The sequence below is a fragment of the Ctenopharyngodon idella genome, chromosome 13, assembly GCF_019924925.1.
Source record: "Ctenopharyngodon idella isolate HZGC_01 chromosome 13, HZGC01, whole genome shotgun sequence".
In the NCBI taxonomy this organism is placed as follows: Eukaryota; Metazoa; Chordata; class Actinopteri; order Cypriniformes; family Xenocyprididae; genus Ctenopharyngodon; species Ctenopharyngodon idella.
The window spans coordinates 10,832,101-10,844,116 of record NC_067232.1 but is presented as its reverse complement, the minus strand read 5'-3'; the positions used below and the strand labels follow the sequence as shown (position 1 = coordinate 10,844,116).

General features: G+C 37.5%; 1 protein-coding gene across 7 annotated transcripts in view; it reads left to right on the top strand.

Moving 5' to 3' along the window:
* kcnq5a (potassium voltage-gated channel, KQT-like subfamily, member 5a) overlaps positions 1-11,831 on the top strand; it is a 124,084-nt gene extending 112,253 nt beyond the window's left edge. For 3 of the 7 annotated variants that reach the window (XM_051917331.1, XM_051917333.1, XM_051917332.1), the window contains 6 exons: positions 1,969-2,077; positions 3,157-3,288; positions 3,580-3,690; positions 4,916-5,023; positions 6,247-6,376; positions 7,032-11,831. In XM_051917331.1, the coding sequence (XP_051773291.1) occupies positions 1,969-2,077; positions 3,157-3,288; positions 3,580-3,690; positions 4,916-5,023; positions 6,247-6,376; positions 7,032-8,096 (1,655 nt within the window). In that variant the 3' untranslated portion in view covers positions 8,097-11,831. The remainder of the gene's footprint in view (positions 1-1,968; positions 2,078-3,156; positions 3,289-3,579; positions 3,691-4,915; positions 5,024-6,246; positions 6,377-7,031) is intronic. The other 4 variants (XM_051917337.1, XM_051917336.1, XM_051917338.1 and 1 more) reach the window with 2 other exon arrangements.
* Positions 11,832-12,016: the final 185 nt, after the last annotated feature.

The window sequence follows — 12,016 nt, the reverse complement described above, 5'->3', positions numbered from 1 at the left end:
GTTATTTGTACAGTAACATTATTTGTAACATTCCCATTCAAGTACATTTTTACAAAGGTAGCCCAGTTCAGGAGAATTTGCAAAGGTAGCATCTGAGTGGCAGCAGCGATCTAGTTCCAGCCCTGTATGAGACCCATCAACCCAAAATGAATCTCAAACCTGCTGTTACCACACACTGACTTCATACTCTTATATAACACACACACTATAGATCCGCCACAGGTTATATAGCCTATAAGACAGGGGAGCAAAGGGGAACAAAACTCTTCACATCTTGATAGCGATCTTTCTTCCAGGCAGCATTCTTCTATGGAAGAATTCATTCTCTTCTACAAGCATCATATCCAGATACTTTGTCTATTTCTTTTTATTTTGCCAAATGCTTTTATCTAAAGCGACTTGACTTACATTGGATTCAAGATACAAAAAATAAGTAAATTATACTTGTTACTCGCTGTATGGAAGTTTTGTGTACGCACACATCCAAAGCGAGCGCACAGAAAGCTGCGTCTCAGACAACGTTCAAATACCGAATTGAGTTCTCTTTTGCTTCTTCATCGGCTGGAATGGACAAATTTACACAAAATTATACCAAAATGTCCATCTTGGTGAGTATTCTCGTAAACAGTCAGTTATGGCTTAAGAGAACATAAACAGTTGAGAAATAAAACACATATGTATCAGTATATTGGATCCGTGCAGCTCAGTGACAGCAGCATAATATTCCTGCTGTGCTGCTGTCTGTTCTAAATGGATCCAATCCATGTTCAGTGAAGATGATTTGATGATGCAGCAATAAACTAGCTAGTATAACTTAAAGTGATGATGATGTTAGTTCACCCTAATTTGAAAATTCTGTCATTACTCACCCTCATGTCGTTCTAAACCTGTAAGGCTTTCGTTCATCTTCGAAACACAAATGAAGATCTATTTGATGAAATCTGAGAGATGTTTGTCCCTCCATTGACTGCCTTTCACAACGACCACTTTGACGCTTCAAAAAGTTCATAAAGAAATCTTAGAGATTGTGCGTCATTCAGGTTAGGTTGAGCTTCCGCTTATGTTCGCTGATCAATGTTTACATGTGAGTAAAGCCTAAATTATATCTGTTCGCCATAAAAAGCGACTGAGTCTCTTCAGAAAATTTGTACTAAACCACTCAATTCATATGGATTAGTTTTCTGATCTCTTTATGAACTTTTTGAAGCTTCAAAGTGGCAGTCAGTGAAGGGACAGACATCTCTTGGATTTCATCAAAAAGATCTTCATTTGTGTTCCGAAGATGAACGAAAGTCTTACGAGTTTGGAACGACATGAGGGTGAGTAATTAATGACAGAATTTTCATTTTGGGGCAAATATACCCTTTAATGCAGGGGTGGGGAACGTTGATCCTGGAGTGCCATTGTCCTGCAGAGTAAAACACTCACCTGCCTATAACTTTAGTAATCCTGAAGACCTTGATTAGCTTCAGGTGTGCTTAATTAGGGTTGGAGCTAAACTCTGCAGGACAATGGCCCTCCAGGATCAATGTTCCCCACCCCTGCTTTAATGCATGTGTTTTTGAACTTTGATAATTTAATACAGTAAGCTATTTTAATGACAAAACTTATATCGGAATCGGCCAATAGTTGTTTGGGATCGGTATCAACCAAAAAAAAAAAGAAAGAAAAAATCCTATCGGTGCATCCCTAATAATTTTTTTGCCTTTCAGTTTAATTTAATGCTTACTTTATTACTTCTATCCCATTTGTATGCTGTAAAGCTCAGTGGAGATTGGGGTGGCCTGTGTGTGTCGGTCAAGGGAAATATTTGCTTTGAATGCTATTTTGATTCATAGCTGTATTGATCTGCCCTTGGCTTTGTCTACTTTTCAGCCTAATTTTGTTTTTAGCCTTTTTGAGGACCTGCTGTACAAATGTTTCTGCTTAATATGATTCATATTCTTTCCCTTTCTCTCTCACACACAGCTGACACCAATCTTGGACCGGATGATGCTTTTGATGAGAAGGGTTGCCATTGTGATGTGACTGTGGAAGATTTGTCTGCCCCACTAAAGGCAGTGATCAGGGCCGTCAGGTTAGTTTGACTTCCCAGAGTGCCTTGTTCTCCCCTAAAGAAAGTTTGAAGAATTCACACTGTGGTTGCAGAGTTGAACGCACTCATTTTGACCTCCCTGCCCTGTTGATTGAGACATTAGGTTTAGACCACGACTGCTGTCTCTCTCCTGCTGGGTGAGGCCACTGATGTTGCTTCAGGTGACTTCTTCTTTCACTTCCCTCACCCCTTATTATTAGGGTCTCCCAGGAGGGCTGAGATTTTTCCCACTCCTCTTTCCCAGGGTGTCAGATAGACATGCTCACAGTCAGTTCTGCTTACACATCAGCTCATCTGACATGAAGAAAAACTGACAGGGGCTTGAATCTGTAAGACGTTAGAGAGACAGATCACTGAGATTTGTTCCCCTCTGTGTCAATATTTGCAGTTCCAACTTCACTCAGAAGAACGTCACGCATAGAATAGGTTTGGGTTTCAGTGTGCCTGTGGTAATACCTGTGTTTACACAGCTAATGTCATCCATCACGCATAGCTTTACTTGAACATGAGCCTTACTTGAGTAATATTATTATTATGTGTTTTTAAAGCAGAGGTATATCTGACTGGGTCATAAACTGTTCTGGTATTCGTGACTTATTTCTGCCCTCTAGTGGTTATGAGCAAGCTTACACAACTTGCAGGTTTGTTTGTGATTTGCAAAGAGGTTTGTTTAATATGTTGAGTTGACTTAATATGCACAATATACTGTATGGTTTAAAGACATATCTGCATACATAACTGGAATGGAGTTTATTTTCAAAGTTAATTTTGCTTACCATTTTGTTTTTTTCTTGTATTAAGTGTAAAGCAAATCAAATTTTAATGAGGTTCTTGAAACAATTAAAATCATTCATGGTTTAAAAAAACAAAGTAAGAAAAGTCTTTATTTATATACTTACTTATATAATTTTGTGTCTGAAATAAATATATCTTGTAACCAGAAAATATGCGGAAAAAAGATTAAGTATTGCATCATTACCTTTAATACATTTGCTTGTGTTTCAGTATGGTGTTATATAATTTCTCACCAAAAGTTAATTGAGTCTTGTTTCTTGTTTCAGGATAATGAAATTCCATGTGGCCAAGAAGAAGTTTAAGGAGACGCTGCGACCGTATGATGTGAAAGATGTGATTGAGCAATATTCTGCTGGTCACCTGGATATGTTATGCCGGATCAAGAGTCTCCAGACTAGGTGAGACAAACCAGCCCTTTTTGTATGGCAAAAATATGTTCAACTTCAACATGTGACTGAAGTTATAAATTCATTTATAACATTTATGTTTATAGTTTTACTTTGTGCATAAATTTCTCACTTACACAATACACATCAACAAATGCAGTTAGCACAAAGACAAATTCAAAGAAAGCTAATATTGAGCTGAACTGTACAGAAAGTTGTTCAACAACTTTGTTTTCTTATGCATACTTTCTACACCTCATGTCCATGTCTGTCTTATCTCCCTGTCTGCGCTCTCCCATTCAGGTTGGACACCATTGTGGGTCCACAGACCTTGAGAACCAAAGCCAAGACCTTTTCTTCTCCTTCCCTGCACTTGTATTACAGCCAGGCCAAGAGGAAACACTCCTCCCCAGGGTCAGACGACCCACAATCCCCTACCCCAAACCCTTTTAACTCTGAAACATCCAGACATGAGTCATTTGCTGAGGCTGTGTGTCCAAATCCTTAGTGACCATTACCTTCTGGACATGAACATTACACAGATAAACACTATATAAAAATAATACATTCTTAAATCAAGATAAATTTTGTAAGATAAGACTTGTTTTCAGAGAATATATATTGAATGAAGTTCATTACCTCATTGGCAAATAGTTTTTGCTTGTTGATAGTGTATGCCTATAAATGTATGTCTATAAAAAAAAAAAAACAATTCAAGATATATTGACTGAAAACATCATTATACATCATTATACACACATATATATATTTATTTTATTTTTTTTGCAGTCAAGCACTTTTTACACATTAAATGTTTGTGATGTGTCACTGACCCAAAGCCTCAAGCTGTTGGCTCTGTCCTACAAATCCTTGATTCCTCTGCTTTTCATCATGCAGAACTCTCTCCTGTTTTAACAAGGTTGGCCAATGCTAAACCAGCATAACTGTTATGCGGTGCATGGTGTTAGAACAAATGTGCCTGTGTATTGGACTAACTTTTTGATTGATTTCTCCTGGCTTTCCCTAGCATTTGGGCTTGTATCCCAAAGCTTAGTTCTCATACAGTTTGTAAAACATTTCATCCGGCATGGAATGACCTGCTAATCAAAAAGTAGCATAATAAAATGTTGTCATTCTTTAATATTGTAAACCAACAGGTGTGTAATCAACCGCTCTGATTTGAACAACCATCTCTAACTGACATTTAGGCTTGAATTGTTGATACCTCAGTGACTGACTTTGAAGCAACAGTTAACACAACAGAATTTAAACTAGATTTAAACTAGACATTTGGTTTGATCATTAATATGTTTCTGAGATGTATCTATATGCATGTAACTCAGATCAGGGGCCAGTTGCATAAACATAGCATGATAACATGTTACGAACATGTTTCGTAACATGTTACGAACTAGTACGAACAACTAACAGTTAATTAGGGGTAATCAATCTTAAAAAAAAAAAAAAAGGTGACTAAATTGTAAGACTAGTCTTAGCAGTTTATGCAACCGGCCCCAGTAGTATCTTGTCTTGGTGCCATAAGCTCATTCTCCTCAACCATCTCTCTCCTCCTCTACTTCCTTTCCTTGACGGCACAACCATAAAAATGTACTTGACCCTCGTATGTTTTCTCATCTAGACTCGCTACAGCTGTGGGTCCACATCAGACACTCAGCACCAAAGCCAGGAACCTTTCCTCTCCCTCTCTCCACTTGTATTACAGCCAAAGCAAGAAGAAGCATGCTGGGTCAGAGGCCTGTAGAAGGCTGGGGGACTAGTCGTGGGGCCATACTTACCTGAATCAGTTCATACTGTGCATTGGGTCCAATGGTGATGATGTATTTAACTAAAACTATTCAAAGGGTTTATTTTATGTTATCAGAACTGGAACTACCTACACATCATTCACCTAGTAAACAAAATCAGTATCCACAATGAATCTAAATGGCAGTGGTTCTCAACCTTTTTGACTGCAACAAAAAAAAATTTTAACCCTTTTTTTTTTTTTTTTTACTGGTTTGGCATAACTAGAAATGTATATCCATTATAAAATATGGTTTTAAGATTTTATTAATTTACATGACTTTCCAAGTCTACAATCACACTTTTTAAATGAAGCCACCAAGGTTTTTCAAGACCATGGCTGTTGAGTGGCTGAATTAAAATAAGAAATATCTTGGCTTTAAGTTGTTTTAGTTTATTTTTTTAATGTCATCTTAAGGCCCCCTGGTTGAGAACCAATGATATATGAGGTTTACAGACCTCTTTACTTTTTGGTGTATTACACATAATCTTCATCATTGGACTTCAATGTGATTAATAAATAGTGATGTGTTTTCAACCAAGGAGATGATTATAAATTGTGTAGCACACACTCTTGGTTCAGCTGATTGATGTTGGTTTAACTCAAACTACTCTTGCATGATAAATTTGGAGAGACGAGGAACCATAAGACAGCTTTTCTAACAACACAAACACAGAGTCACATGATGAAATGTGAAATCCATGAATGATTATAAATAGTGTACATAGTCTGCATACTTTCTGCATGGAAACACTTGGATAATCATACACTACACCTGAAAATATAAACTACATTATGCTAGAAATCTTGCACAGTAGGTGTTTCTCTGGAGTATTGTTTATCATTTTGAATTTAATATTTTAACCGTAGGTAGATCAGATACTGCCAATCCTTACATTAGAGCAAGTAACATTTAGAATGTAAATAATCCAATTCTCAATTGTATTGTAAAAATAATAAATCAGCATCTCTTTCTTACCGTCTTTATAACATAGAAAAAAATAGATGATGGTGATGCACTAACTTCATTTCTTTTTCACTAACCAAAGTCCAGTCTTATCCTGCTGTGCTGTGCCATGCTCAAGCTTGAGGAACAGAAGTTTAAAGGTGTACATCCTCACGTATGCTCAAAATCACTGTTTTTTTGTTTGTTTTTTTTTCCTCAGGGTGGATCAGATACTAGGAAAAGGGCAGATATCGGTAGACAGGAAAGGCAGGGAGAAAATCCTCCCAGAAGGAGAGTCCCTGGAGCATGACATGAGCATGCTTGGCCGTGTCTGTAAAGTAGAGAGACAAGTAAGCCATATGAATTCAGTCTAATGAAACATACACTACATTTAAAAGTTTGGGGTCCATAAGATTTAATTATTTTTTCCCCCCTTTTTTAAATTAAAGAATCTTTTATTCAGCAAGGATACATTAAATTGATAAAAAGTGACAGTACAGTTATTTATAAATAATGTTACCGAAGAGTTCTATTTCAAATAAATCCCGTTTTTTTGATTCATCAAACAAACCTGAAAAAATGTATCATGGTTTCCACAAAAAATTAAGCAACACAACTGTTTTCAAAATTGATAATAATAATAAATGTTTCTTGAGCAGCAAATCAGAATGTTAGAATGATTTCTGAAGGATCATGTGACATTGAAGACTGGAGTAATGACTGCTGAAAATTCAGCTTTGGTATCACAGGAATAAATAATACTTTAAAATATATTAAAATAGAAACAGTTATTTTAATTTGTACAAGTGTAATAATATTTCACAATTTTACTGTTTTTTTATCAAATAAATGCAGCCTTGGTGAACATAAGAGACTGCTTTCAAAAACATAAAAAATTGTACCAACCCCAAATTTTGAACAGTAATGTACTTGCACACATTAATGATAATTAAGCATAAAATTCAGGAACATTCGATGTGATTTCTTATTTCTTTTATAACATAGGTCCAGTCCATTGAGTCAAAGTTGGACTCGTTGTTGGATATATACCGGCAGGTGTTGCAGAAAGGCTCATCTTCGATGCTTGGTCTCTCTGCTTTGCCATTGTTCGAGCTGGATCAAACCTCCGACTACCAAAGCTCCATCCATAGCAAGGATTTGTCATCATCCTCCCAGCTTACCAGCAGCAGCGTGTCTCATTCAGGCAGCAGTAACCTACACCGTGGTCTGCATCTTGCTCTGGCCCCCAGTGAACTCAACTTGGGTACTGGTTACCCACATTCAGCCTCCTCTTTCTCATCTTCTCCTCTTCTCAACAACCAACCCTCCAGCCCGGACAGTTTCTACCCAGTGTCCCCTCCTCCCATTCTCACCCCCAACAACCTTTCCAGAAGTCACCAGCGGTTCAGTGAGCTGACCAGGCCGGTCCCGACAATCCATTCGACCTCAGCGACCCTTCAGCTCCCGCCTATGGTACCAACGCCTCAAGGCCGGCCTACCAGCCTTATCCCAGAGACTCTACAGGAGAGCCGGGCAGAGTGTCTGAGCAATTGCCTGTTGAGTACCCAAACCGAGGTTGAGTCGGACAGGGAAGCTGAGAGTATTCAAAGCACGGTACAGCTACGGGTCAAGCCCGAACGCAACTCCAAGGAAGATGGGTCGTGGAGAAGACACTTGAGCCTTGACATTGATCCTCTAATGCTCATGTCTTCCACAGCAGCTGCCTCGCTACAGGTTGAGCGTGGGCTCGGAAAATCTCTTTCCGCTCAGAACCTCATACTACCGTCTGCTGCGGACTGCCATCCCAGCCTGTCCACTCGGAGCAGCGGCAGCAGCAACAATGAGTCCAGCGACCGCGAGCCGCTGGCTGACTGGGGCGATACAGAGCTGTTCATCAATGACAAAGAGTTGGACACCACGGAGGGCGACAGCTTCCTCCACCAACAAAACAACGATACAACCTTATCTTCTGAGCTGCTACGGACAGGAGCCAGTGGGCCGTCTCCCAGCCAGGCTGGACCAAGAGATAGTCTCGAGTCCCATAACTTGCCTCACGTATGCCTCGAATAACCCCCGGAGCACAGGAACCTCACTGTGGAGACTGGACACAACCTCATGTCCCTCATGTTCTTCTTTTCCAAAGGAAATGGAGTGTCTTGTACGCTCTATATGTTTTCTAATTTTCACAAGAAAAAGACATGCTGTTCATACGTTTCTGTTTATACGTACATATCATTGCATGGACAATTTGTCAAAAAAGTGAATTTATATTAATGACAAACTGTTGGGGAAGAAACATTAATAAAATATTCTGGGTTAATATACAGTATGTTAAGCTCAATCGACAGCATTTGTGGAACAATACTGATCACCTCAAAAGTTTCTTTACCAAAAAATAATAATAATAATTACAGTTACGGTGAGGCACTTACAATGAAAGTGAATGAGGCTAATTGGTAAACATTAATATACAGTACTCACTGTTTAAATAGTAGAGCCACATGACACAAACAGTATAAGTTAGTGTGACAAAAATCACTTACTAAGGCTACTTTCACCCTGTCAGTAGTGTTATTTACTTGCAGGTGTGAGTCTCGAAATGTCCTGTTCGCTCAGCAGCTTACAATAAAATCAAAATCTGTTACCTGTAACAACAGCAACAGTGACTAAAGTAATATCATAGATGGTGACGTCCATAAAACTAAAAAAAAGTCATCATTTTACATAACAAAAGTTCATTTGAGGCGCAAGTTCATCTGTTAAAACTTCATTAACAGACAACAGCTTTTATATTTGAGTGGAGAATGTAGCATTTGAGTTGCGCACAGACCACAAAATGAACAGGAGCCATTCCGGTAAGACAGCGACTGGATCTAAAACTTTAAATGATACACAGCTCATATCTGTGTCTTCTTAAAGGTATAGTTCACCCAAAAATGCAAATTCTGTCATCATTTAAAAGTGTTGCCAGATTGGAAATGTCCAATTATCATACCAGAAGCTCAAAATTATCGTATTTGGAAGACAAATATCGTACACAAGTCAAACGTACAGAATACAGCTATTTATCTAGACCAACAACTTTTTGACACAACCTTCGCCTCTCCCCTGTCTTCACATTACTTTTTTAGCACTCATTTCCTATACTTTATTGCTAAACTATCAACCTCAGCTTGGAAACAACTGATCTAAGTGCCACGGCAGGAACATTAACTTGTGCTTGTGAGAGAGAGTCATTCTCCACGATGATTGGCCGAGAAGACGTAACAATGAGATGAGATGGAAGACATGCCTAACACCACGTTCTCCTCACAATCATGATGGTAGACGTAGGATCCACAGCTAGATCAATGAGTATAGAAGCCCTATGATTACAACGACCATCATTTGAAGTGTCACAAAATTCTGAAATTATCGTACATTATGGGATTTTTTTCATTACTGATCATACAAAGGTCCAAGTTATTGTACAAATACGATTACCGTACGTCTGGCAACACTGTCATTTACTCACCCTCAAGTTGTTATAAACCTGCATGAAGTTCTTTCTTCTGTTGAACATAAAGGACGATATTTTGAAGATTGTTGGTAACCCAACAGTTTCTGGTCCCCATTGACTTCCATAGTATAAAAAAAATATTATAGAAGTCAATGGGGACCAGAAACTGTTTGGTTACCACCATTCTTCAAAATAACTTGTGTTCAGAACAAGAAAGAAATTAATACAGGTTTGGAACAGGAAAAGTAAATGATAACAGAATTTACATTTTTGGGTGAACTATCTCTTTAAGTTACCAAAACCTCACTGGAAAACTTTCAACATGCTAAACATATTACATATGACATATCAGTTGTCCAGTACAGTTCCAATCATTCAGCAGGGCTTCACCAAAAATGCAGTTTTGAGAGACTTTACAGATCACATAATACATGCTTTAGCAGAGGAATTGATGTGAAGCTTATAGCACCTACATTGGCCCTATTCAGTTCCATTGTGAGTGGCTCACTCTAATCTACTGTATATGCATTTAGGGAGGATGAATTTCCATTTCATGCCAACTTAAGTAGGGACAAGTTGGGATGAATTGAAATTATTTTTTGTGTTAATCAACAATATAAACGCTTACTTGAGCTTAACTTTCATTTAACCCATAATGTTCTTTGACAGTTATGAAGAGTTATGGTACTGAATGAGCACTTCTTTCAGGCTTGCATGGAATCGGCATGTTTAAAATGCAACAGCAAATAGGATTGGAAGTGTGTATGCACCTGCAATAATAAGCCCTCGCTCAGCATTAGGTTTCATTTCTCACTTCCTTCTGAATGTTTGGCGGTCCACTCATTTGCATGTGTTAAGAATTATGGAGGGAATAGCAGTAAACCAGATGGTCTTGGTCCAAAACCATGTTAAGCCATGTTAAGAAACAAATGCATCTTCACACTTGTAGCTTTCTTAATTTAACCACTTAACCTGAGAGTCTTAACATGTGAAGAAAGATAAGTGCTGTTACTGGAGGGATGTTATGTATGTTATGTTATGGGTGTAACGTCCTGTGAGATCAGGCTTTTTTAAGAGCACTGATTTCTGAATTTACTAATTCCAAGTCCTCGTGTAGATATTTGGCTGCTAAAATATAAAAAGAAAAAAGGAAGGTAATACATCCTTTTCATCATGACAATAAATCACAGTCACAATATCATAACTAATGATTGTAAGTAAATTTTACATGTATTTTGATTGCTTTGTAACCTGCATCCATATAATCAGAAATGATATGGCTGTCAAGTAGAAAGTCTCACAAATGTGTTTCTATTGGAATTGCGGCAATATCTCATTTCTGTTGTATTTTCTGATTCCCCCCCTTTCAAATTCTGTAGCAAGCAGGCGTCTTATACCTAAACCTCAGCTTTGTAACCTCTGTTCTACATATTTTTTTTATTCCATAATTCTGAATGGTACAATGAGTGCTTTAGCTAAAATGCTTGTCTGTATAACTTAGAATGTAACTTGTATTGTTATGTGTATGTAGAATAATCATGATTAGCTGTGTTAATTTGTTAATTTTTCCTTTTCGTTAAAAGCATCCGAGGTGTACATTGAGGATGTTTTTGGCACTGTTCAATTGGAAGCACAACTGTTCAGATGTGTTGAGGAAACCTGCAAATGTGATGAATTGTTTTTAACATGAATATGCTTTAAATAAGATTTATAATCCAGAGATAGTTGAGATGCTTATTTTGCTCTAGAGTTGAGGTAAATAATATAGGCACCTGAGAATCGAACTGAGAAAATGTCAACAGCTGTGGAACTAATTGATGCTTGAAATGCAGAAAAAGGTTGTACAGAAATATTAGTCTTCTTAATTAACACATTATAATTAATATTACTATTGTTATTGATTTTCTGAAAGTTTTCTTTAATTTGTAATTCAATGTTTTACGGTGCCTTTTTGCATTTTATTAAACAGATATAAAACTTCTGTATTCATAACAGCACTCATACCTTGAACTTTTATTGAAATTGTTATGTTTATATTTCGATAATTGCACATTCTCTGTTTGGCTGTGAACTTAAAGCGTCTGTCAGTTAAAGCAGCATTTCTTTGTTTTACCACCAGATCAAATAATTTATTACACAGAAACTGGCCTTAATATACATGCTTGATAATGCTAGCGTTCTCTGTCATTCAGAATAATTTATTTCATCATTGTGCACATAACAGAGTTGATGCTCTGATTGAAAAATGCAAAATGAAAATTTATGATCATGATAATACTTAAATAAACAAAAGACTTGAAACTTGGTCTAGTTTGCTTGATGTTAATGTCTGTGGATGCCTTGTCTTACTAACAGTTTTAGTTCTTGGGCCTTTATTGGTCCAAAAGCCATTTATTGCAGTGGCTGTCAACACCCAGTGGTCCGCAGAGGTACTGCATCAATTAGTACGAGGCCTTTAATTATATTTTCTGTAAATAATTAAAAAAATAGA